The sequence below is a fragment of the Porites lutea genome, chromosome 2, assembly GCF_958299795.1.
Source record: "Porites lutea chromosome 2, jaPorLute2.1, whole genome shotgun sequence".
Classification (NCBI taxonomy): Eukaryota; Metazoa; Cnidaria; class Anthozoa; order Scleractinia; family Poritidae; genus Porites; species Porites lutea.
In genome coordinates, this window is record NC_133202.1 from 23,187,873 (window position 1) to 23,214,781 (window position 26,909).

General features: G+C 39.8%; 3 protein-coding genes across 4 annotated transcripts in view; 2 read left to right on the forward strand and 1 right to left on the reverse strand.

The window, feature by feature from the left end:
* Positions 1-15,184, forward strand: part of LOC140928052 (3-dehydrosphinganine reductase-like) — a 19,364-nt gene extending 4,180 nt beyond the window's left edge. The window contains exons 3-11 of one of the 2 annotated variants that reach the window (XM_073377778.1): positions 1,685-1,741; positions 2,202-2,264; positions 8,794-8,889; positions 9,348-9,461; positions 10,021-10,098; positions 10,880-10,963; positions 12,387-12,470; positions 12,566-12,667; positions 14,931-15,184. In XM_073377778.1, the coding sequence (XP_073233879.1) occupies positions 1,685-1,741; positions 2,202-2,264; positions 8,794-8,889; positions 9,348-9,461; positions 10,021-10,098; positions 10,880-10,963; positions 12,387-12,470; positions 12,566-12,667; positions 14,931-15,041 (789 nt within the window). In that variant the 3' untranslated portion in view covers positions 15,042-15,184. The remainder of the gene's footprint in view (positions 1-1,684; positions 1,742-2,201; positions 2,265-8,793; positions 8,890-9,347; positions 9,462-10,020; positions 10,099-10,879; positions 10,964-12,386; positions 12,471-12,565; positions 12,668-14,930) is intronic. The other variant, XM_073377779.1, reaches the window with a different exon arrangement.
* Positions 15,185-16,318: 1,134 nt separating this feature from the next.
* LOC140928057 (partitioning defective 6 homolog gamma-like) lies at positions 16,319-19,662 on the forward strand. Its single transcript, XM_073377783.1, has 3 exons — positions 16,319-16,516; positions 16,629-16,851; positions 18,434-19,662. The coding sequence occupies exons 1-3, from the start codon at positions 16,334-16,336 to the stop codon at positions 19,117-19,119; spliced, it is 1,092 nt and encodes a 363-aa protein (XP_073233884.1). The 5' UTR covers positions 16,319-16,333; the 3' UTR covers positions 19,120-19,662.
* A 2,719-nt stretch (positions 19,663-22,381) lies between these two features.
* Positions 22,382-26,904, reverse strand: LOC140928056 (uncharacterized). Its single transcript, XM_073377782.1, has 3 exons — positions 25,866-26,904; positions 24,718-24,796; positions 22,382-22,776 (listed from the first exon to the last, which is right to left on the reverse strand). The coding sequence occupies exons 1-3, from the start codon at positions 26,824-26,826 to the stop codon at positions 22,455-22,457; spliced, it is 1,362 nt and encodes a 453-aa protein (XP_073233883.1). The 5' UTR covers positions 26,827-26,904; the 3' UTR covers positions 22,382-22,454.
* Positions 26,905-26,909: the final 5 nt, after the last annotated feature.

A 26,909-nucleotide genomic window follows, 5' to 3' on the forward strand; every position in this document is an offset into this window, starting at 1 on the left:
GGATTTCCTCGCTGAAACTCTAGTGATCCGAAAATTATAGGGATCAAAACTTACCTTTTCAAAAATTTCAGCCAGAAAAAGTCTCTCGAAAATTCTAGGTGAACTTTTTAGGGTAAAAATCCACTAAAAATGGGCAGTTATAACATTCTTTAGATGTTTGAAAATCCTAGGAGAGGCAGGCAAACCAGATTTTACAACAAAATTAATGTTCCAAAAATTCTAGATCTCAAATCGTCTTCCGAAACAAATATTTTTTGAAAATTGACGTTGGGTGCCCCTAACCCTATGATTAGTCAATTGTAGCAGTCAGGGTTCGCGCACACCTTGAAAGTCCTCGAAAGTCCTTGAAAATTGCAGTCAGTGCTGAAAAGTCCTCGAATTTTGGTGCTGACTTTATCCAACCCTTCAGATTCTCAAGTGCCAAAAAGGAGCAAATGCAGAAAGACCTTTAGGATAAAATTGCTCATGTTGGGGAAGAACCAAAAAAGACAGACTCAAGGCTCTTTTTTGCACTGAATTAAGTCCTTCAAAAATGGGAAATCTGTCCTTGAAAGTCCTTGAAGAGTCTGTTAATTTTTTGTTCAAAAAAGGGTATGAACCCTGAACAGTTTACTTCTCCTCTTCCCTTAATCATTTGGTTTTCATGTGTGCAAAGTCTAACAAGCATGCAGAGCATGTGAAACCCTTGTACACCACACCTTTTGATGCTCTGACTTTTGACATTTTGATACAAGAAATGGTTTTTCAGGAAGTGGACTGGGTATTGAGTGGATTGACACATTTAAAAAGATGCTCTCCCCTCTCTGTTCCTGCCCCTTTTTGCTTGTTTGCTATTTCACTGCTTTCTAAAGGTTGCCTTTTTCGCTCGTTTGCACTGACCAAGAGCCTGGTACCAGTTAGTACAAGCACTGATGGGAAAAAAAAGAAAAACAAAGAAAAACAAAAACATATCACTGTTACATTTGCATTGAAGATTTTTATGGCCATATAGAAAGTCTGCAAAGGAACAGAAATCTATTTTGTTGTAGAAGTTTTGAGCAAACATAGGAGATAGATCAGCAATTATTGGATGAGGCTGATTATGGTTTGAAGAATTATGCAAATGGGAAATAACACCCTCCAAGATCAAGTAATTCTGACCTTAAAAACATGTTCACCAGTCACGTAGCATGGGGAGGGACAAGGAGAGCTTGGGCTCCTCCCAAAATTTTGACAGGTACGTTTAATTTGATCAGCAGCCACACTCTTCACGCTTCTCTTCAGTTCAATGTGTTCATTTCAGTTCAATAAAGCAAGAAAATTCTTTATTTATGGCTTCAACAAAGAAAAATCAAGCAGGTATTAAACAAAGTACACTTCTTAAATGCATGAGACTGATTTAGTTGGTTAAAAATTGCTGGAAATTAATGCCTTGGAAGGCTGAAAATGCTATTTCAGAGACCCCATATTTCACAAACTTCCAGGAGACCATGCCACCGCCCCCCACCCCCCCCAAGCAGCCCGCACCTTTGGTGCTTGTGATTCCCCCCCCTCCCCCCAATAAATCTAACCTTGCTACGGCAGTGTTTACCTTGATTGAATTTACATTACCATGTTCGTTTGCCCATTCCTTGGCAAATTCAGGAATTTCTAATCCCCGCCATATGGTAGGGATAACAAATCAAATGTCTTTACTTTGTTTTAGGATAGACTAGAAGAGACGTTGAAAGAAGTAAGAAAGCATTTGGCTCCAGAGAGAAAGGTTTGCAACTACATGTAAATCACCTCCAGGTTGTCTGTTGGTTTGTGTGTATGGGTGTTGTTGGGGTGTGGCACAAAAACTAGGGCTGCAATGGCAGATACACCAACCCTTTGGTGAACTGCAACATTTCTTCTTATTAAGATACAAATATAGATATTTGAACAAGGTCGTGATACATGTATTATGACACAATAAAATAATTCTCATACCTTACAATAGTCAACTAAATTGAAGGGAAATAAAATTTAAAGTAAGAATCAAATTAAATGACAGCATATATATAATGAAGGTAAAATCTTTTCTTAGGATAAGAATTTCCTCTGTCTCATTTGAGCCATGAATAAATGGCAGTAGGAAATAAAGAAAATTCTTAACTTAACATTTGGTGCACTTGAACCTTCACTTACAACCTACACTACTGCTGTAAGTCTTAGTAGCCTTTATTGCTGTTCTCCTTCAGGTCCTGGCATTTTCTGTAGACCTCACTGTAGATGCACAAGATGTGGAAAACACAATAGATCAGGTTTGTTATAAAAATTGTGGATCTTTTTCTTGTTTTGTGAAGTGATATGGTGTTTGTAAAGTGTTTTTGAATAAGATTGATTTTACTTTATAACCATATAGATTGCTCACTATGGTGCAGTATTACATTCTATTGCTCATGAAAGGTTTGAAATAACTGAAATGGCTACTCAACTATCGCGATGGAATTTGAGAGAACACATGACATCTCAAGGCTTTAAACCTGAACAACCAGGGTAGAAGAGATGAACATTAGATAATAAGAAAATGTGGGGGAGCATAAGTTATTTTTTTGTGCAAATGTTAATCTCACTTTAGCTGAAGAAAGACCGACCCTAAACACAACTTACAAAACCACTACTACTTAACACATGACTGCCAAAAAGAAATTGTCATTAAATTGGCAAATTGGTTGCAGTTTTATAGTTACCAATTTTTTTCCTTCTGATCACCAATAGAAACAAAAAATGGTGGCTGATTGGAGTGCCATGATGCTGTAATTTGAGATAATGTCTCATAGGTTACTGTAAATCCTCTATTAAAGCCCCCCTCTCCCTTCTCAAATAAGCCACCCTCTCTAATACACCCTCCCGTTTGAGGGGAAGAAAGTTTAGAAGCCCCCCTTTCCCCTGTTTTACTTTCTTTGCACATTTATTACAACTCCAACATGGCCGCTCCATGTGAAGCCGACTACAGCTGTACTTAGCATAATGTACATGTGACACATAGCACACAACCTATACTGTGACATCCCCCTCTTTACAACAACGCTTAGGGTAACAGAAATCTTCAATAAGCCGCTGCTAAATCTGTGTTTATACCGCGGCAGGATTAGCTCAGTCGGTAGAGCGCTTGACTGCAGAGCGGGAGGTCGCGGGTTCGATTCCCGGGGCCGGACCAATACTCAGGGTCTTAAACTAACTGAGAAATGAAGGTACTCCCTTTGCCCGGGTAGACCTTCGCGTGGCTCGGATGACCACGTAAAATGGCGGTCCCGTCCCCAGTAGGAGACGTAAAAATAGTGTCCCCAATTAGTACTTTCGTGCTAAATACATTGACACTCAAATAAAAAAAAGTGCATTTAAAAAGTGCAAAAACTGTAACATGCCTTGGTTATAAGACTTAACTGTAACAAAGAACAATAGGGTTTAAATGCTGAGTTCCATCTGAGTTAACTCTGTAGTGGAAAGTAATAGCACTTTTCAAATGTTTAGTTTGACCTAACTTAACTCTGTAGCACTTGTTTAAATGTTCAGCTTATCTGTGGGTTTCACTGTCTGCCCAGATCTGGTCCTGCACCCGCCACAAGTCTCTGGGGGCACCTCGATCTTTGCAGGGGGTCTAGGCTGTGGCCTGTTTCCTGATGGTTGACCAACTGTACTTGTAGGTGGCTCCATTTGCCTGAATGGTGATGGTGGTCTCGTGACGGCTGTGGGTACTTGAACCCGTGCTTGACTGTGTGCACAGGAACTTATTGTGTCTGGCCTGAGGCGTGATTCTGTGCGTCGGTATACACCTTCTGTGGTGTTATTTTTTATTGAGGTTTTTTCGCTGCTCTCAGGACAGTTCCTGGTTCCCAGGTCTTAATATGATGGTCAAGTATCCGAACTATCTGGCCTGGGTGGAGTGGTTTGAGTGTTAGGCCTGCTTTCCACTTTTCGGTTATAAAAGTGACAAAAGCGGTCCTGCTGCCTCTTCAACTGCTCCTTAACTTGCCCTGAATCTGCTGTAAGGCTTTCACAGTTGGACGTTGGTAACAGTGTTCTGAACTTTCTGTTGGTTAGTAGCTCTGCCAGTGACTTCAGGTGGTGGTCAATAGGTGTGGCTCTGTATGATAACGGTACTGGGTAGGGATCTCCTCCTTCTTTATCACACTTGGTCAGTATGTTCTTTTACTGTCTGTAGTATGCATTCAGAGGACCCGTTTGCTTGTGGATAATGGGTGGAACTGGTAAAGTGCTCAATACCATAGGATTCTGTGAACTCTTTGAATTCCTTGGAGCTGTACTTTGGCCTGTCGTCGGTAACCAGTTGCACTGGGATGCGATGTTTTGCAAAGATGCTCTTAAGATGAGTCATTATTGCCTGTGAGGACATGCTAGTGAGCTTTGTGATATCAGGAAACTTGCTGTACTGGTCTGATAATAGCAGGTATTCATGACCTTTGAATTCGAACAGGTTGACGAGAGTTCAACCTCTGCCATGGGTAGCTTGGTGGCTCCGGCTGGACAATTGGCTGTTTCTGCTGTTGGCGCTGATGTCTCTGGCAGGGTTCACATTCCTTGACTAGGTCGATAACATCTTTAGTTAGACCGGGCCAGAAGATGGATGTTGTAGCTCTTAGCAGGCATTTTTTCTCGGCCTAAGTATCCTTGATGGATAATGCTTAACATCTCCCTACAGAGACTTGATGGTACAACAATTCAGTCTCCCTTCAGTATAAGGCCATCTTTGATAGTTATCTTTTCGCAGAAGCTCCAATAGTCATAGAGTCACTCTGGGCATTTCTCTCTTTTGTCTGCTCATCCTCTGAAAATTGTTTCTCTCAATCTTTTTAGGGTGGGGTCACTGGTAGTCTCCTCCCAGATCTGCGGCAATCTTGCTTGTGATGCAGAGAGCATGTTTGTGACATAATGGATGTCAAGCTGTGGTAGCTGGCTATTGGCTGCTGCAGGTTGAGGTGAAACTCTTGACAGCGCATCTGCAATTGGTATGTCAGTGCCTTTGACATAAGTGACTTTTACGTCATACTTAAGTGCTCCCGGTACAAATCTTTGGAGTTTTTCTGGGCAACTGGATAGTTCCTTTCTGAAGATTGCCTCCAGTGGCTCGTGGTCTTTTTGGATAGTGCACTGTTTACCATAAATAAAATTAATAATGGAATCTCTCAAGTTCCCATAGTAGACCTAGTGCTTCATGCTTAATGTTACTGTAATTTTTGTGAGTGTCTTTGATGCATAACACACAGGTTGACCGTTCTGTAGGAGGATGGCACTAGGGCCCTGCAATGAAACATCTGTCTGGATTACTGTTTCTTCTGCTGGGTCAAAGTACCTTAACACACCAAAAGTAGAAACAACAGTCCTATTCAGGACTGCGTTCACCCGGACGATCAAACTCAACCTTTAGATACTTTTTCTTTGACTGCAGAGAATGCAAGGTCATGCTCTGGGCCTCACACGTAGGCTACTTCTTTCTTGGTGAATTCTCGAAGGGGTGCAGTAATAGTGGCCGAGCAAGCTGAGTAGCTTGTAAGATACTTGACTAGGCCCAAGAAGTTCTGTAGGCTCTTGATATCTTCTGGGGGTTGCATGCTTTGTATGGCTGCTACCTTGCTGCTGTCTGGCCTCTCACCTCCAGGTGCATCCAAAGAAATGGACCTCCTTACCTTTGAATTGCAGCTTCTCTTTATTGAACACTATGCCCTTCTGTCGGGCTCGCTCCATCAGGTTGGCTAAAGTTTTGCCGTATTCCTGTTCTGTGGAACCAAAGGTGAAGGTATCATCTGCTATACCTGTGACACCACTAAGGCCTTCAAGTGCTGAGTCAAGCTGTTTCTGGGATACGTCCTAGGAAACAATGAGGCTGTAAGGTACCCGGGTGAATCGGAACCTTCCAAAGGGGGTATCAAATGTAGTAAGGTACAAGCTGGGTTCATCCAGTGAGATGTGCCAATATCCTTTTTTAGCATCTACTAGGGTGATGAACTTGGCATCACACAACTGGGTCACCACCTCATCAATTGTCTTGGTGTAATGCTGTTCTCTCTTGATCCGTTTATTTAGAACACATGGGTCTAGGAAGACTCTCAGCTTTGTGATTTCTCCCTTATCGTTAGTTGACTCTAACAGGGCAGTACTGTTTGCCCAGTCTGTGGGTGTGTCAACCCTGGAAATGACACTTAACTCTCACATCGTGTCAATCTCTTGTTTACAGAGCTCTCGCACAATGTAGGTGGACTGGTACTGACCGCAGAGGGTGGACCATAGGCTCTGCCCCGGGTTCAAGGGTTATGTGGTATGGTGTCATATGGAATTCCCCTAATCTATTGAAATGGTCTTGGAAGTCAGTGAGAAGTTTCTCTTTGGTGGGCAGGATGTAAGATATGTCACCTGACTGGTTGCTGGCTGGAGGATTGGTTGGTTGCTTTGCTCTCCAGTTTCTGTGTATGGTTGCAGTTAAATTTCACAAGTCCTATTAAAGTCACTGCAAGTTTTACAACCCAACATTGGTGGGCTAAGGACTTTGGTTACTTCGAAGGTTACTGCCCTTACATCTCCTTTGTGGTGTATATACAGCTGACAAGAGCCAGGGTTCTCTATAATGTCTCCTCCATAAGTGGTGATTTTGCACTGGGGTGGACCAAGTTGCCTCTGCCTAGGATCTGTTACCACTGTCTGAAAAACTTGCATAGAAATTAAATTCATCTCTGCACCTGTGTCAATTTTGCATATGATTGATGTGGTGTGCCTGTGGCATGGTTTGGCAGTTAACTGCATTTCAATCAGTGCTTTGGTGCGGTCCTGGTGTGACTGGATGTTATCAATTTTACCTGTTCAATTGTTTGACTGCGAACAGTGTTCTGCAGTTAATGTTCCTAATAAGATATTTACATAAGGGTCAGATTCCCCTGGGTTGCTTCTTTCACCATGGAGTCTATTTACACCTGAGGGTTTCATTTTGAAGCACATACATTGGTAGGGTCCAACTTCATGAGAGTTAGGGCACTTTGAATTGATTGCTTTACATTTCTGCTGCAGAGGTGCACCACCACATCTCCCACACCCAGATTTAGATGTGTCAGTCTGTTTTAGGTTCTTTCCCTTTGTGACCTCCTCGCTCCTTTCCAGGTTTTCTTTTTGGCTGAGTTTTGCCCTTGCTGAAGTCTTTTTTGTCAAGGAAATTAACTTGATTGTAATTTGTCATGGCAGCTAATTGCATCTTTCCGTTGCTTCCTCTGTGCGCATGATTTCTCTAGCTATCTGAACGGTTAGTTACTTTGTTTCCTTCTGCAATACACTTCTTTCTTACAGTGTCATAGTCTACTCCAAACACAAGTGCATCATGCAATAATTCATCATTCATGTCGGCTGGGTAGCCACTATTTTGAATCAACAGTTTCGCTTCTGTGAGAAATTCATCTAAGGGTCGGTTGTTTAGTTTCAAGCTTTGGAGGTAAAAGTGATTCAATATCTAATGATATTTGACTGGGGTTTCACGTGTTCTTCCAGTCGCTTCCAGTATTCAGCTAAGCTTTTTAGCTCTTCTTCAGTCGGTCACAGGCTTACCTACCACCACAAAAGTTCCATGTGTTGTACAGATCTAATCCATAATCCCCTATCCAAAAGAGTAAATATTTGCGTTTCTGTTCGTCAGTCCTTAGTTTCGGAGGGCGGTTTAATAAAGAGTAATTTGCACTTCTGCTTGAAGTGTTTCAGCCTTTGTGCCAAATTGGGACCTGGAGTCCAATCGATTTTCGGTATTTTGAAGCCAATTAAATTGCTCATTTCTCCTTGCTTTAATCCAGCTTGTCTCTATTAAAGTCAGTAAAAGGTAACTTACAGTTTGTTGCTTGCGAGTCTTCGGACCTTCTAGTCACATCCCGCTTCTGACGACCACGGTTTACTTTCTTTGCACATTTATTACAACTTAAACTTGGCCGCTACGCGAGAAGCCCTATACTTAGTATAAAGTACATGTGACACATAGCACATGACCTATACTGTGACACCCTCCCCCTTTTTATTATAATTGACCAATAGATGATCGACTTTCAGGGTGGTCACCAGGTTGGCTGATATAAAATACAAAAAGTAGGTGGGAAATTAAACAGCTGGGGATTTCTTTTGGTTCTATTTTTCTTCTATTTTCCTACAAAAATAGCTGGGGGCAATGTTCATTGATAGTAGGTGGGGGGAAATCCCTGGCCCCCTGCCTCTTAATGACAACCCTGGACTTTATTGGTAAGTCATGACTGTGAAACTTTGTGTGGACTGATCCAGGAAGGTTTATTCACCAGCTGGAAGTTCGGATTTGTTTTTGATCCTCAGTTGTATGACCTCCAACTTTGTGTATTTGAGCTTTTCTACTTTGCATTCTAGTTCTTTATGGAGAACTGATATCTCTGTCTCTGCAAAATCAAATAAGCCCCCCTCCTCTGAAATGAACCCCCTGTATCTTTTAAGCCCCCCCCCCCCACCCCCTCAAATGTGTTTGAAATAAAGAAGCCTCCCAGGGGACTTATTAGAGAATTTAACTTGAGTAAAATCACTCAGCTAAGTGATATTTTTCTAATAAGGGCGGCACACATTAGCAAGCTTTAGCTTGTGCTGTAATATAATTAAATGTAAGTTATAAATGTCAGGAAGTGTAATGATGATCTTTTGTACTGCTTGTGGTGGTACTAAATTAGTGTGACAAAAAGAAAACCTAAACCTTGCCCTGGAGCACTCACTACTGGGTCTATAATGTCATCTTGCAATCACATCTTCAACAATACGGCATGTATTAATCTTGGCTTTCCTGTGCAGGCTTGTGAGAGCCTTGGTCCTGTGGACATACTTATAAACTGTGCTGGTTTTGCAGTTTGTGGTTTGTTTGAAGAAACTACAGTTGATCAGTTTAAGGTAAATATTCATCTATTCTATTGTAGTTTTTCCTTACCCCAGTTAAAGAAAATTGTAACTTAATGAAGGGAAGTCGAAAACATAAGGCAACTAGCCAGAGTGGTTTTTCAGGCTGTCATTTAGTCGGTCAGTCAGTTGGTCAGTCAGTCAGTCAGTCAGTCAGTCAGTCAGTCAGTTGGTCAGTCAGTCAGTCAGTCGGTCTGTCGGTCGGTCGGTCGGTCGGTCGGTCGGTCGGTCAGTCAGTCTGTTGGTCAGTCAGTCATTCGGTCTGTCAGTTGGTCAGTCAGTCGGTCAGTCAGTTGGTCAATCAGTCAGTCAGTCTATCAGTCAGTTGGTCAGTCAGTTGGTCAGTCAGTCAATCATTCATTCACCTAGTCAGGCAATCATTTCATGCAGCTATGTTAACGATAAGTAAAAATATTACTGACCTGACTAACCAGCTGTCATTTCAACCACAGGCCATGATAAATACAAATTACTTGGCAGGGGTGTACACAAGTCACTCTGTAGTCAAAAGAATGAAAGAGAGAAGGAAAGGACACATTGTCTTTGTCTCATCTATAGGAGGCCAGGTATTAAATTATATTTTAATAGAACTATGTACATTTTTGTTATTTTGTCAGCCCTGCAGCTAAACTTTCATTCAGATTGAATCATCTCAAGGTTTTCAGCCAGTCTATATTTCAGCCTCCTCTGCAGGCTTCATTGTCCTGTTTGAGACAACAAGTGGGATGGGGAGAGATCGAACTGGTCACAGTCAGTGTGACCGTTACAATGGAAATTGCCTGCGTAGGAGGCTACACTGTATCTATTAATATTTGGGATCACTACTTTCATAGTGTTAACTGTTTAGCAGAATTACCAAGTGTGACTAAGTTAACATAAAAAGGACAGATCTGTGTTGAGAGGCCAGAAGTTAATAAGATAGTTATACTTTCATGTCTTTAACAGTAATCCGTTGTATATGATCCAACAAACATCATTACATACGTGTAGTACATGTAGTAGTGTACATGATGTACATTTTTTCTTACTCTTGCATCACAATATTCCATTGCACTATTGTTTACTAGGGACTGTCTGTTCCCAAAGATGTTGGAATTTAACATCTATTAATGCCATTTTTTGTAGTTTGGTATATTTGGATTTAGTGCTTATGCCGCTTCAAAGTTTGCTGTAAGAGGTTTCGCTGAAACTCTCTTCATGGAGGTATTAAACTTTTTTTATAGTTTCCATAATGTGCAATTTCAACAATCCTGATCATCTTTTTGACTAAGTACTGCTTTCAGAATCCTTCAGAGTCTTGCTTTCTTGTGAAATTATGGCTTTTGTTATTGAAACCTCACTTGGGTTACCTTATTTGAATATGATTTCAAAAGAAAAACAAAGTGGATTCTGGTAGTAGTTGTAAAATGATGCCATTGTGTACATGGCCCAATATTGTTACACTGTTTGAATCAATGTGGATTGTTTTGTTTTTTTGGCCCTCTATGATGGTAAAATTTTCAGACAAGTTGGATTTTTTGGTATACCTTGATGCAAGTGATGAGCGGATAAGAGTCACAATACTCTTATTAGAATAAGCAGTTTCGTTGATTAACATGTATATTATCTCACCATTGCCATTTAGGGGATTTTGGGGATTTTGTCTGGCTATCATAAAATGTCACTGAGCAGCTTTTTTTTTGATGAAACAAAATTAGTATGAATTACGTGCTTGTCCCATGTTTATGGAGCCACTAGCCTTGCTCTATGCACGCCTTAAACTGCAGTTCAGAACAGAGAGACAGTATTTGCAGTATTTTTGAGCAGGAGGCAGGGCGACAGGGGTGCATTGGTTGGGTATAACACTGGCTTGTAGCAGAATTCCAACTCAATCAAGTCCACCTCTGTGTGCATGTTTTTTGATACAGTAGTGATTGATTAGATGCTATCATTCTTTGACCAAAGGGTTATTGAAAGCATTTTAATGTTCCTCTGTCAATTTCAGGTGAAACCATATAACATTGGGGTCTCTGTGGTCTTTCCTCCAGACACAGACACACCAGGCTTTGAAAATGAGAACAAAGGCAAGGTGAGAAGAAAATTAATTTCATTTCATTATCTGAAGGTCGAGTGAGGGCAGCCTTTTTTGTGCATATTATGTGAGCTAACCCTCTAAATAAGCCTGAATAGAAAGGAGAAGGGTGATGTCGCGTTACTATGGTATTAATATTTCTGGATTACAACACTGAGTGAGGAGCTTCAGCGACAAAGACGGCGACGGCAACGAGAACGGCAAAAAAGCAATGGGTTTATATCAGCAAAACAACAACTTTGCCCATGCATCACACTTTTTTGTATATTTCTTAGCCATCATTGCAAGTCTGCGAGATGAAACTTCCTAATTTGACGCGCCCGCTTTATGGAGTTGGTGAACAGAGCACAAAATTTTCTTTTTCTAAACCAGATCCTTTTGGATTCAACCCCACACAATTTCACCAAGATTTTACAAATTGAATGAATTTGAGTAAGATCGTTGAAGTTTGAAACTGTGCGAATTCAGTATTTAAGTGACGTTTTCGGTTTGTTGTCATCCAGAAATTTCGCTACCATGGTAACGTGACGTAACGACTTCTCCTCTCTATTGATTTTCCAAAAAAAAAAATAGTCAAGCACGTCAGAGGATTTGCATTTAACCGTTGCACTGCGCACTTTTGATAAACATTTAGTTACTGTACTTAGTGGAGTCCTCCTAGTTAATTCTAGAACTTTATCCTGTGTATATGAAACCACGTCATTCTCTTTACAAGACTGGCAGCCTTGACATATTTCATTGATCATCTCATTGTGATTGGTTATCACCCTTTGATTAGTTAAACACGGTTACTTTTTTGTAAAACTTTTATCACTCATCGATGCAGCTAGCCTGAGAAAACAGACCACTTTTCGCAACACCACTGGTGGTTTCCGCGAGAAATGACGTCTGAGAAAAAAACGCAGAAATTCCATACTGGTGACGCACACTAGCTAGATCTGAGATAAGCTTCTGATTGGTTGCAAATTTGCTTCATCTAATCGGAAGCACTACCCAGATCCAGGAAGTGACGCGTCATCAGTATGGAATTTCTGCGCTCGTTTCTCAGACATCATTTCGTGGTGAAACCACCGGTAGCGTCGCGAAATGTCGACTGTTTTCTCAGGCTACGATGCAACAAGTGTCTTGAAACTGTGGAAAATATTATGCAATATTTTACCAAGAAAATAAGTCATTTATTTTTGCCGGTCACAGTCCCCTGCTTCCTCTTTTACCTATTTTGTGTACGGCGTCTTTCCAGGCCTTCTCGGTCAAAGCATTTTGGCGACGTGGACGTGACAAACGGCGGGGAAACAAACTCGCTCAGTTCACGTGACCCAAAACGCATACTTGTAGGCCGCGTGGAATAATGGGACTTAGGGGCTAGGCAACTTCCTCTTATTACGCTTGACTATTATACTTTTTTCTTATTCTTCTCTAGCCAGAAGAAACTCATTTAATCAGTAGTTCAGGTGGGCTGTTTACCCCCGATCAAGTAGCAGCCATCATGGTGGCAGGAATCAAGGTATTTTCAATCATATCCATGATTTGTTAAGCGCTAATCAGTGTGGCGAAAATGCGATTGACTGGTAAATGAGCTTTGTTTGTTTAACATTTCAGAACAGGAAATTCTTGATATCTTGTGGCTTTGATGGATTTGCCGTCAAGAGTTTAACGTGCGGCATAGCGCCGGCCTCTTCATTGTTTGAACTTCTTGTTCAAGTATGTTATCCTTTGCAAATATATATATACTTCCTTAATACAGATCAAGTTTACTTGTATTAAAGTTAATGTTATATAATAAAAGTACCATCCCCCCCCCAAATCTCAACAACAGGGAGCTTAAGCAACGACGTCACCGACGGCAACGAAAACGAAAGCGGCAAATAGCAAAACAACTACTTTGCACGTGCCACGCTTCTTTGTATATTTCTTTGCCGTCGTTGCACGGGTAGGACGTGAAACTTCCTAGTTTCACGTCTCACGGAGAACATGAACGAAGACAACGATGTTCTTTTTCTTCCTCTAAACTTGAACACAGACCTCTAGAACTCAAACTCCGAAAGTTTCGCTAACATATGACAAATTAAACGAGATGGAGCAAGAGCGATGAAGTTTGAAACAGCGCGAATGCTTTTTTTTTAAGTGACGTTTTCGCTGCCGTTGCCGTTGTCGTTGCTTAAACTCCCTAAAATGTGTAACCAACTTATCCAATGGTGTGACTAGTATAGGTTTGAGGCAGGGAAGTAATCCTTTAATGGATACTTATCAGTGGAGTTGTCTGTCTTAAGATCAGTTTTCCCTCGTCCAAAACGGTTTTCCTCCTCAAATATGAATTCGGCAAATGAGTTGGCATACATTTGTTTCTATCCCATTCAAGCATTTTCTGGTTCGTTAGTTTCCGACTTTTTCTCAAGTTACAGACGAAAAATTAAACCCGGCGATATGTGACGCGGCGTAGCCTGCGAGCAAGCTCTCCTATTTGGGTAAGCGAAGTGAGCCTCGCGAGACCGCGCGAGCGAGGGGGCCGCTCGCTCGCGCGTTCTCGCCAGACTCGCTTCACTCGCCCAAATAGGAGAGCTTGCTCGCAGGCTAGACGCGGTGCGGCTTCGTTCCGTTACAGAACTCGCGCCAAAAGGCACCGTTCCTATGCGTGAACAGAAGCCCTGTTCGCGGGTGTTCGGCCTGGTTTTCATAAAAAAAATATGAGTTATCCGGTTAAGGGGTTATAGCATGAACATGGCAAAATCAAACTTTAAAATGTACACAGGACCAGGGTTTCTTTTTAAACTAGCCCCTTTGTTAGCCTGAGAAAGCAGCCGACACTTGGCAACGCCATCACAGGTCCCCGCGAAATGACGTCTGAGCAACGACTGCAGTAATTCCGTACTGCATGGTGACGTTCACTATCCAGACCTGTGTGATGCTGCTGATTGGTCGCATTGCGAGAGAAACTTGTTTTAACCAATCAGAAGCACTACCCAGATCTGGGTAGTGACGCGTCATCATTCGTGGGGAAACCAGTGGTGGCCTCGCGAAATGTCAGCCGGTTATGGCTACCTCTTGGTCTTCATGAAGTTTCATAGACTGGAAACGTAAACCTTAAACAGAAAAAAAAGCACCTTATTTGAGTGTCAATGTATTTAGCACGGAAGTACTAATTGGGGACTCTATTTTTACGTCTCTAACTGAAGACGAGGCCGCCATTTTACGTAGTCATCCGAGCCACGCGAAGGTCTAGCCGCTTGCGGGACAAAGGAGGCATCTTCATTTCTCACTTATTTTAAGGGACTGTGCATTAATTACCTGGAGAGGGTGGGGGGGTTGGAAAATTAGAGGGGGGATAGGAGAAAATGACAACAAGAAAGAGGGGGGCTGGATGTAAAATTTAATACATACGGGGGGGGCATTACTTTTTCATTACTTTTTGGAAACTGGAAAAGTAGAGGAAGAGTTATTACAGTTCAAATATAAATACTAGCATCGGAATAAACCTGACAAATTGCAGTAGGAAAGGAATGTCACTGTTATAGTTATATGTTAAAACAGTGCTACTTTATTTAGAGTCATTTGAGGTGATGTTTGTGCCGGAGGAAGAAATCCAACAAGTAAATTAGGTATGAGGGAATCGATGGGAGGATACTTTTTTCAAGGGGGGGGGGGGAGGTTAGCTTTAATATTATTATTATGTGAGGGGGGGGTTGAAATTAATTTTTGCTTAATGAGAGGGGGTATGACTTAGTTTTGGGGCATATTTCACCCATTTTCCAACCCTACCCCCTCCAGGTAATTATTGCACAGTCCCTAAGACCCTGAGTATTGGTCCGAGCCCGGGAATTGAACCCGCGACGTCCCGCTCTGCTGTCAAGTGTTCTACTGACTAAGCTAACCCTGCTCAGGAACCCATCAAATTTTGATTTGATGGGCTCCTGCCCTGCTGCGTAGACTGCATGATTGATAACATTTTTTGTTTTGTTCTGTATAGGTTGCTTTGATGGGGCCTTTAAGACTCGTTTTAGCCTTCTACCTTTATCATTATGATCGCATTGTACTTAATGGAATGCGGAAGAGAGAAGCAAGCAAGAAAAGAAATTAATTGAAAACTGTTTTCATGGTGTTCATTCAGGTGTCTAGTTATTTTTGTGGAACAATGGTATTGTTATTTGTTGATTCTGTCGCCAAATAGTTATTTAATTTTTTCTCTTGGTTTTGGAATAAAGGTGTATGAATTGTTGCTAACCATACAGTACGGGTTCAAAAAGGTGGTAAAGTTATGCCTGGTCTTAAGTGTGCATTTATTTCGTCTACGATTTAAATTCTATCGTACGGTGTCGAAGAAGTATTTGGTAGAAAAAATCACTTGACAATATTAAATTCAGCAAAGTTTACAATGGGCACTTGAATTTAACACAACAAAAACATCGATCCTTCGCGGCTGTATCGGACATAGTTCCCTCAGTGAAGTTTTCCTTATTGCTTACTGCCATACAAGCTAGCGCTAACCACCGCAGTTTTTGCTTTTTTGTTTTTGTTTTTGCTTTAGTTTTATTCCGGGCAGTTACAATCAGGGTATAAAAATGCTTTTGCTCCTCCTCCCCTGCCCCTCCCTCCAGGGGAAGGGAACAATTTCGCACGGCTTCATTCTTGATTTCGGGTGTTTTGATTTAGAAAAGTATGAAGCGGCAAACTGATCCTTACGGCAAGGCGATGAAGAAGTAAACAAAGGAATAAAACAAAAAATATATATTTAAACAAATTGCCCAATATTTCGGTTTGCAAACAAACCTTCGTCAGGGGCTAAACTGAAGAAGGTTTGTTTTCAAACCGAAATATTGGGCAATTTGTTTAAATATATATATATTTTTGTTTTATTCTTTTGTTTACTTCTTCATGGCCTTGCCGTAAGGATCAGTTTGCCGTTTCATATTTTCTGCAAGTTTAATTTTACTGATCTAGGTCTTTTGTTGCTGTGGACTTGCTGACATTTTATATGTTTTGATTTGGCTTTGGCTCGTCACGCAGTTGAGAATTACTGTGTGACGAGCCGGACACTTCGTGCACGTGCAGTCTCGCAATGCGCAAGTCTGACGTAATAGTGAAAGAATTTTTTGCTATCGCCCTTCAGAGCGGTGGCAACGTGGTAAATGTGTAGAGTGCGGCGAGATTTGTGATCATTGATGGTAATCTACCTTTGTAAAATATGCAGAATGGTTCATGACGTTGCCGGAATATTCTTTTTAGCTTTGAGAAAAACCCACTTTTCAATCAACTCTAAGTAATTGTATTCAGCAATTAACAGCAAACCCATTTGTTCCAATATTCATTTCCTGAATTGCCTAAAATAGCCGTTACCAAATCGTCTGACCCCACCCCTGTAATCACCTTCGGATGCGCAGTAACCTTGCGCAGTTTACATGTTCTGAATGTGTCGATTTGAGGAATGCATTTGAAGGTTGTTTTGAGAGCGAAGTTGAACGATTTGACGCTAAATTCCTGATGTCCAAGCTGCTGAGAGGATCTAAAAAGGTTCCTACACAAATAGACCTTAGCATCATCGAAGTTAAATCTAAGGTGAGCCGGGAATTTTGTCACAATCCTTTTAACTAACGGCGATGCACTGACCACTTTGAAACGCGAGGCAACCTGAATAGTAATCCGCATTACCATTTTTTTGTATATGTAGTTTGATGCAGAATTTCGAAGGTTTCCATTGGATAAAGCGGAGCTTACGAATTATGAAGAATTCCACAAGCGTGTACAGACCCTTCACAAGCTTCAAAACACTCCAGTGACACTTTGGTATACTGATATGCATGGCGATTTGCTGCCCATTAACAACGATGATAATTTCCTGAGAGCTGTTACTACTGCTCGACCGCTTTTACGACTTTTCGTGCAAAGACAAGGTATGTAAGACCCCCAACAGTCATCATAAAAGATTGGCTGGCATTTTAGTCAATCTCTTTGCTAATTCTTCGGTAATTGAATTCATTCGACTAATGTATGATTGTCTTAAATTTTGAGGATCCCAGGTCAGAGAATATGATTAATTCAGATCATTTTTGCTGAAATAGATAAGCAAAGCAATTGTTTATTTTTCTTCCCTAAGCCTTAACTTATATTAGTACCGATTAACTACTTGTGCAATATTTTTCCGTTGAAAATTCGATGACGCGAAAATTAGATTTTGACGATGTAAACGTTGTGATGTTTGTTTATCAAAGGAACACCACTCTCAAAACTCGGTATTCTTTCCCTAACTTTACTTCCTTTGCGTCATCGAGATTCCTTTCGAAACAATTTTTGCGATAAGAATTCGTCTTATTTCAAAGCAACAGTTGTAATCTAAACTGTACATTAAATTTATGAGGTGAGAAAATAATGCAGAAGTTTTTAGACGTACTTGACGATTTATTTCAAACGTCGAATTACACCACTTGATTAAATTAATTCTATATAGATTAATTGTTTTTTTTTCTGAGCGTTTCTTTGTTACTTTATTTTTGATATTTTCTGGTAAATCTTATTTTGATAGTGCCAAGTATTCATGTCTTATTTCGCCCGAGAAATAAAAATGCAGTCTACAAATTAAAGAGATTCAGCAATTTTTATGTAAATTCTATGATGTTCATACAACACCATAAGCACTTGAATTTTGTCTGGAATTTGTGTTTTTCATGACCAATTGTGTGTAAAGTAAAAAACTGATCCTATTTTCCTTTACAACTATCTTCGTTTTGAATGTTTACTGAGTGACACAAATCCCAGTTGATTTGCTCTTTATCAGGAGTGTGCTAAGCAACCATGTATTTACAGTGGAATGTACTTTATTCCTGATTAGCACTATCTTTGCATGTGCTTTAGGCTCGATGGCTTAAAAACAATGTCACTTGGTATTTCAGGGGGCAAGCAAGGGATAAAAATTGCCAGTACAAAAAGTAATCACAATTATTGAGTTTGTTTATTCTATCCAAACAAGATGACGATTTAATAGTCATGCCAAGTGTACAGTTCAAGTTTCAACAAGATTTACATCACTGCTTGCTGTGAGGACATCTACGGTCACTATAAGCATCTAAAAAAGCAGCAACGGTTACTTCCACCCGTAATTTACCATTATTGTCTCTAAAGTGAAAAAAAAAATCTTTATTTTTTTGTTGTCTATCTAGAATAGACAAAATCGACGGCAATTTCTTGCACTGGCAAATTTTATGTTATTTTTGTTTGTCCCCTGAGAAATCATGTTACATTGCTTTTATCCCGTCTGTCCTTAGCACACGCAAAGATGGCGTGTATCGCAAATAACATCTATTGATATGCAGGTCTGGGTGTGACTGGAAACCTTGGGTGTGAAATGATCCTAAAGATAATTAGCTCACCTGACCTTTCTAGAGCAGCCTGAGTTTATAAGTTGGCATATTTTCCTTTTTCAAGAATTTTTTTGATGTGGAATAATGGTGTAAAACAAATTTTGCTGTTTTGTTCTAGGTAGTGTCACGGAAGAGAATCCCCTTCCTCCAGAAGTACCTAGGCGACGCAATTTGTTATCCAATCTTACAAACCCTAACAAGTCACACCTCAGTAGAATACAAATTAGTGGTCCTCAAGACTTCCGTCGGGTCTCAGCAATTGTTGATGTGGACATTATTCCTGAAACTCAACGCAGAGTAAAATTATTGAAGCACAATACTGACAAGCCCCTTGGATTCTACATACGCGATGGAACCAGTGTTCGCGTTACGCCTAGTGGTTTGGAAAAAGTTCCAGGTATTTTTATTTCGAGATTAGTCCCTGGAGGGCTAGCTGAAAGCACTGGTCTATTAGCAGTGAATGATGAAGTTTTGGAGGTTAATGGTATTGAAGTCGCAGGAAAAACTTTGGATCAGGTGACTGATATGATGATCGCTAATAGTCACAATCTTATCATAACAGTAAAGCCATCAAATCAGTTTAATAACCCAGTCATTGGTGCTAGGTTACATCGCGCCGCCGAACCAGATCGTACAAAATCTCAGAGCCTGACGAACTTAGCAATTCATTCAATTAATCCTGCTTTGGAACCAGGATCCCCAACAATCCCACATGCTTATCACAATGAATTAGCAGAAGAAATACCTGACAGTGATGAAGAAGACCACCCTACCGTCGATGAGGATGGTATTTTATCAATATAATGAATAGTCATATTAACAGGTTAGCTTACATGGATATGAACACTTTTCTAGAGCCTTTTTTGTATAGTAATGGAAAACTTTAGTTTGGATAAAAAATCTTCTAAAGAAATAACAACGCATTTCTGTACATTTGTCTCTTTAAATGTATAATCAAACTGAAAATTAATTTAAAGCACAGAGCTACTTAGGTAAAATTTGACGAATACAAAGGGAGTGGTGTCTTTTTTCCAATGTAACATTATGAAGGTATTAATACTCATTGGAAGTGCTATGAATGAGTCAAGAAATTTATAAATTGTCTACTAAAGTTTTCAGAATGTCTGTCACTAGTAAACTAGCGTGAACTGATACCATTAGCAAGGCTAACAATGAATACAACTGCAGTTTTGAAATCAAGTGTTAGCTAGAGAGGCCAAACTCTAGCTATGACCGTTGTTGTAAGAGCTAAGGCTTTACATTGAAAATTTCAAGACTCCAAGGCAGAAAGAAACACATAGAAACAAGACCCCAATTTCTTAAAATTAGCCTGTGTACAGACGTCCCCCCTCCCTCAGGAAAAATCGGGAGAGGAGACGTCTGTGAATCGCCGACGATAATCGTGTTCCCGTTCTCCCGGAATGTTGGGGACAGCCTCTGATTGGTCGTAATGTTAATGCCATGACGCAAATAATTTCCGGTGTTGTGATTGCTGAATGAACCTCAGAATAGATTCCCCGGGGAAAAGCTCAGCCTTTGTGGACATTTTTTGTAAGACCACCGATCGATGTTTGCTGCACCGGTTGCAGATGCATCTGTCTGTACCGGTTGGTATTGTAAATAAAAGACAAGGTATACAAAATCCAACGTTAACAGCCAAGGCTGCCGGTCAAGCTTACCCCAAAAAGATTCTATTAATGAATTGATTATTTGAAAAAATGAATCTGTTAGTCGTTCCCGTAACTGGTGTCAAATTTAAATCGGCATTCTTGTATGCGTAATGAGCATTGAATATTTTAAGATAACTTCTCTGCATTTGGTCAGATTGAAAATCTTTGAATGGATTAAATGTCTTAAAAGACATTTACATCAAATTCAGGGAAACTGAGCTGGTGGAAAATTTCGTAACTAAATTGCGTGTGAATTCAAGGCTCATTACGCATGCAAAAATTCACACAGAGATGAATCTGAAATCTACAACTACCAACGGTTCAACTTAATTTCGAATAATAGATACATTAATGGGTCTTGGGAGGTACGCTTGACTTGGCTTGACTGTAATCATCTTCAACGTAAAGATGTTCGTCTAGCCTGTGCACAGACGCCAGAGCTATTTTTCGACCTACGTGTGCCTTTTCAACTGTCAACGAAAGAACAAAAAAATAATTTATGCAAATTTATACCGGAACACAATTAACAACATCGATTCACAGACATCTCCTCTCCCGATTTTTCCTGAGGGAGTGGGGACGTCTGTACACAGGCTACTTAAAATCTATTTCAGACCCTACCAAGAATTTTCTTATACGCATGATTAATTTTTTTGTTAGATGCCAATTTTTCCCAGCTAGGTTACAAAAAGCATGTTTCTGACCATGAAATATGGAGGGGTCATATATATATATCTTTCTTCTTTATTTCTTTTTTTAATATTTGCATCAGAAAAGGGGCTTTTTTGTATTTCATTTATTTTTTTGCCCCTAAAATCAGTTGTTGTCACCTGTGGTGCCAATAGTTATTATTTTACAGGTACAAAGGAACTGTCCTTGAATTATTGGCAGTTTTGAGTTTTTGTTACAGTCGACTCCCGATAATTCGAACCTTCAAGGGAAATAGAAAAAAGTTGGAGTTATCAAGGGTAAAAGTATATGGAAAATGATCTGAAGGGAATTGAAAATTACCTTGCCTTAACGGGAGGTTCGAGTTATAGAGGGTTCGAGTTATGGGGAGTCAACTGTGTCTAGGTTTTCTCATTAGTTACAGTTACAACATATGTACATTTGAGATTATTTTTCCTCTTGACTAGTGCCTCATTTCACCCTGAATAATTTGTCAACTCTGACGTATTACAAACTAAGCAAGTTGTGATACTCTAGCTGAAGAAATAGAAGTTGATTTATCTAAGATAACCTTGTTTTATGAGAAATAAATCCGTTCCTTTGTTTGGTGGGTTAATGAAAAGATCTTTATAATTATGTGTATTAGTATTTGCTTGCAAATTATACCAGGTAACTTGCAAATAACTTCCAAACACCTGTTTATGTTGTTAAGACTTGATTTTGAGCTAGACATAGTTTTTTTGGTAACCAAACTGGTAAATGATGAAATTAATAGTTTATTGTTCGATTCAGAGGTTTATTGAAAATAGAACTTGGCATTTAGTATCCCTATGGTTTCCTGGCTTCTAGGCTTCTTCACAGCTTTCCTTTCGTGTTTGTAACCATGGCACATTGTTCTGAGGTTTAGGATATTATATAGAAAATTCCCTAGATCTATGTGGTGCAGATTTTAAATTCAGCACTGTTAGTTAGGTGTCCATGAATTTGACTTATTAAATGTAGTTGACACCTCGCTGAATTGTGATTGAAAATAAAATTATTACGTCATCAACTCATAAGTAAAATTGTTTAATTTTTGGCAATCAATAATATTTTACATTCTAAATACTGGTACCATTACTAGTAAGAAAGCATGTTAAATAAGGAATTTGTTGCAAAGTACAACAAAAATACATAACCATGTAAGTTATGAAGAGGTATACTGTAAGATGTGTACATTTTAATCATTACAAGGTAAAGAAATATTTCAAACTTTTTGCTGATTAAAAAAACAAAACAAACAAAAAAATACAAGCACTCATTGACCTACTTTGTCATGATAAAAGTGTTATTTTTTTCTTTGCCTGGTTATGTTACCTACTCAGATTTCTCTATGATACATGAACATCTCAAATAAAAACTAGTTATAGCTATCGCTAGGTGCCAATGAGCACAGATTTTACCTATACGCGCACACTGTTCAGTTTGTTTAGAAATGTCATGAATTGATGTAATTTACAAGAACAAGCAAACAACAAATCTTAAAAAGGTGAATGATCCTTGTTACAGTACACGATTCTGTCAGTTTTATCCAGGATCAATGTAGCAGGTGAGAAATTTTTTCTTCAAAATAAATAAATAATTCTGACAACATTTGTTAAATACAAAAGATTTCAAAATATGTCAATTTTAAATAACATTCAATCAAAATTAAACACAATTTTTATCTGCAGAAAACAGTACTGCTATTGATTAATTTCTTTTAATTACTTACAAAATTTCAATGTCTTTGACATACAGGATGTTGGCAGGCTGAACAATTTAATAATAAAGATCTAAAGTACCGTGATTTCTACTCAACCACCGTTCAAAACTCAAACTATAATGCCTTCCAGGCTCTTCTCGAATGATATCGTCTCTTTTCTTTTCCAAGGCGGACAAGTCAAGTTTTTGTTTTGATTTGGAGTTTTTCCAGTCCTCAAAGCTCTTTTGCCCCTCTATCCTAGCTAATCTCTTGTTTTCCTGTTCTATTTGCTTTCTCAGTTTCTCTTCCTTTTCTTTTTGTTGTTTTTGCTGTTTCTTTGATTTCTTTTCTTCCAACCACTCATCAAAGGTTGCAGACTTTGAACTCCCATGAGATTTACTGAAAAAGAGAAATGAGGTACCCATATAAGCATCATTAAGCTTTGTTCTCAGCTGGCATGTAATTTTTCATTCTTGTAAATAAAAGCGTTTTGTACAATAGATAAATACACATCAATGATTCCCCATCCCTTCATGCAATAACAGTTTTACAAAGGTAGGAATACAGTCAAACCTGTATTAAGCAGACACCCTCGAGAAATGCTGTAGTGTCCACTTAATACAGGGTGTCTGCCTAATACAGGTTTCGATAGATAATATCATATGAGGGATCAAACCCATTCAAATGAACGGTGGAAATGTTTAGAATACCCCCAGAGACTATGACGATATACGTTTGCATTAATTTCTTGATCAAAGTGGACCAATATTGATCATAGTACCATAAACATACAGTAGATTGCAACTCAAATTTGAAGAAATCAGATTGAGTGAAACAAGCTCTATGCAAACAAAAGGAAATAGAAAACAAGACTGTACCGTGAAACTAATCAAATAAGTTTGTCAAATCACGTTTTTTAACGTAAAAAATTCGAAAAATTTGTGGGTGGCAATTCCACGCAAACTTTCGCATTTCCAGTGTCTGGCATGTTGGGTGGTGGAATTTAATTACAAGTGTCCATTTAATACAGGTTGGCAGCAATAGAAATGACCATTTCAGGTCCTTTAGGTGTCCGCACCCGCTTAATAAAGGTGTCCGTTTAATAAAGGTTTCATTTAAAGTAAATACGGGAAATAAATTTGGGGACTTTGGCTACTGTCCACTTTAATAATAGAGGGTGTCTGCTTAATACAGTGCCTGCTTAATACTTCATTGTTTTGTGAGTCTGAGAGAGACGTCTGTGTCTTGATGTTGACACCCTGTAAACTTGTTTGAGTTTCTGTTTCTCCTTGGGGGCTTATTATTTTAAAATTTTGATTTTTACAGGGTTGTAACTAAGATTTCAAGTTGCTGGGTAAATACAACAAGGAGGTGGGGAATCAAATAGCTAGGGATTTCTTTTGGTTCTATTTTTTTAAACTATTTTTCCAATAATAATAATAATGATAATAAGGACTTAATTAGCTTTTATTGGACAACAGAATTACTGGAAATTCCAGTACAGTGGAAACCAGCCTTATGGCCACATTTTTTTTGGCTGCCTGGCAAAAACTGCCATACATTTTCTTCTAAAAACACCCTCGTTAATATGGCCATCCATTAATAGGGCCAATTTTTTTTGGCCCAGTGGTGACCATATTAACTGGGTTCCACTGTAGTTTACATTGTGGTCCAATGAAAGTAACCAGGGGCCACATTCATGCTAGCCTGGGAAAGTCCCCAGCCCCCAGCTCTTAATGGCCTGCGAAGCGCAGGCTTATTTCCGGTCATCGCTTCTCTGTCCTTTGAAACTAGAAACTAAAGTCGAAAAAAAAATGGATGCTCTCACATGCTAGGTTCTTAATGACAGCCCTGTTTTTATGGTGAGATTGGTGCCAGCAAACCTTAAATACTTCTCGTTAAGCAAATTTTAACCTACGAGTTGAGTGTTCAGCTGGTAAATTGAGTGCTCTAGTTGTACCCGATGAAAGTCATATATATATACTCTTAAAAGCTTTAATGTTCACCCTTTTCCCAAGACTGATAAAAGTGTCTTTCGTTTCTCAAGAATCTGGTAGACAGAGCAAGCCATGTAGTTGGATAGCCTGTGATCACTCTCCCTATATCTCTAAATTTCCTTCATGGGAAGGAAGGTTTCCTTTTTCCCTCTCTTTTCAAAAATAAATAAATAAATAATAATAATATTATAATACATATAAAAATAATTATAATAATAATAAAAGGCTGATCACAGGTTAGTGGTTTGACAAAAGGCAAATACAGATCAGTTGTTCAAAATTAACTCTAAATCTGTTACTTATAATTTTTATTTGCCAACAAATAATGCAGGGGTCACTGTACCTGCTTGCCAGTCTTTCCTTTGATGGCCTAATCTGTGGAAGCACTGGTCGCACTGACCCACCCATGCTGTATCTTGTAACTAAGGGGAAATAAGGCAGGATCTTAAAAATCATTCGTTGGAATGAAAAGTGGGATCCATGTCCAGTCAATTGGTTATCCAAAGCGAAAACTAACTGAACACTCAGAGACTTGAATTGAATGGTTATGACCCGTATTCCTGAGAAAGTCTTTCCTAATCAGCATCTGGACCCATCATTCACTTGTGGTTAGACATAATCACCCACTTTGGTGCAGTGGTTGAATTTATATCTGCAACCCAACCACCCCTTTCTCCTTACCCAATGAAAGCCATTAATTTTGTTAGTACTTAGGTTCTGTAATAACACCCTGTCAGAATCTTGAATTCCAGCTCTTATAGAGGGAATGAGAATCACTATTTTGCCAGCTTGGGATTGAATTGACCATATGGTCACCCAAACCAAGGTGGAGCAAGTCAACTATGTGCATCTATACGACCAAAGCTGACACTGGACTGGAGAGAACTAGAGAAATAAGAGATGCCACGCTCAATCAGGCATTGTGGAAATATTTTGTCGGGAGGGCTGGAGATGATTACCGGCCCAAGTAAGTAAGTTAGTTAGTAGTGAAGTTGAATTAGATTCCCAGTACGCTGTATAGCAGCTGTCAGAATCTCTATTATTTATCGCTAAAGGTTCGCCTATTTGAAGGGTGCCGGAATTGGGAGGAGGGGGGGGGCATGGGGGGAGGGAGGAGAAGCACTCAAAACCTGTTAGAATTATGCCCTTGATCCATAAGAGGGGGAGGGATAAAACTTGAATGACCAAGTTTGATCTTGAGTCCTATTTTGAGTGGTTTAGTGTTTAGTGGGATCCAGATTCTTTGAGCTGTATCCTCGGGATTCTAAAGCCTAGAACTCTGGATTCCACAAGTAAAAATGTCTCGGATACCAGATTTGACTAGCAAACATTTCCCAGATTCCCCATCCTCGGAGACCAAGGGTCAGTCAGTCAGGTCGGGAGAAGAGGCACGATGAAAGTTTTCAAGAACAGGCGAAAACTTTCAACTCACTGACTTCACTTGGATCTTCAAGGATGCAGATTCCCTTACATGGTGCGAAAAGAACTTACCATCATAATCTACCGCTCCACTAATGGGAGGTAACTCGTCAGAAGACTGTTCAAGAAAAGATTCCTCGTACTGTAACTGGTTTCCGGGCTCCACTGCCCTCCTCCTTGGGGCACTGATTCCCGTACCAGCAAATTCTCCCGGGGGGAGTGTTTGACAAAAGTAAACCTGTGCGTATTTTCCTTTTAACCATGTAGGATAAGCCGAGTCAAATTGTTGATGCATCATCAACGACTTGCTCCTTCTCTTGGGCTTTGTTTTAGCAGCTCTTGTTTGCCACTGGAACAGAAATAAATGCCTTTCGCTGTCTTTAAAACCCCATTGACTCGCCACCATCAAAGCTGATTTGCCTTGTACGTCTATTTCGTCCATGGATGCGCCCTTTTCTAACATCAGATCTATTGCGTTCGAATGCCCTTGCGAAGAAGCTGCGTGCAGTGGCGTTCGACCAAATGGGCTTTTCATGTTCACATCAGCTTCGGTGTTGTCTATTAAACTTCTTATTAAATTAATGCGACCGCGATGTGCAGCGATAAAAAGAGCTACCGAAGCTCTGTCCTTAGCGATGGAGACTTTGTTTCTGTAAATCGTCGGGTCTAAAGATTCCCAAGCTTTCTCCAGCGCAACTCCTTCCTTGAGCACTTGATCTATGGTGCCTCGACAGACAGCAGCTACTAAGTTATCCCACGATCTCCAGAGCTTTAAATTAATCGTTGCGCCAGCCACAACATCGTTATGTCTTAAATCGGAATCGTCCAGCATATCTCCCTCATCGAGGTACTGTAACCGCTGTAAATTGTAAGGAATTCCAACGACAAGTTCGGCGTAACATTTGAGTTCGCGAATCTTCATTTCGGCGTGGACATTCTTTAGCAAGAACTTTTCTCCCGTGCAAGATATGTTAATGTAAGTATCGAAAGGAGCTGTTTTCAATCCTTTTTTCTTTTTTTTGCTTGTTGCCATTTCGGCTACTTAAAAAGCCTTTGAATCCATAAACCGAATGTGTCCCCGCAAAGCTTTTATTCTACCGCCATTTGCCTTTTGCA

Bases quoted from the DNA above. Each gene is read 5' to 3' on its own strand.
- LOC140928057 (XM_073377783.1), top strand. From the start codon at position 16,334: ATGCGCAGTAACCTTGCGCAGTTTACATGTTCTGAATGTGTCGATTTG. The intron at 16,517-16,628 runs GTGAGCCGGGAA...TTGTATATGTAG, and splicing joins TCATCGAAGTTAAATCTAAG to TTTGATGCAGAATTTCGAAG. The intron at 16,852-18,433 runs GTATGTAAGACC...GTTTTGTTCTAG, and splicing joins ACTTTTCGTGCAAAGACAAG to GTAGTGTCACGGAAGAGAAT.
- LOC140928056 (XM_073377782.1), bottom strand. From the start codon at position 26,826: ATGGCAACAAGCAAAAAAAAGAAAAAAGGATTGAAAACAGCTCCTTTC. The intron at 24,797-25,865 runs GTAAGTTCTTTT...ATTTCCCCTTAG, and splicing joins TGGAGCGGTAGATTATGATG to TTACAAGATACAGCATGGGT. The intron at 22,777-24,717 runs GTACAGTGACCC...TCTCTTTTTCAG, and splicing joins AAGGAAAGACTGGCAAGCAG to TAAATCTCATGGGAGTTCAA.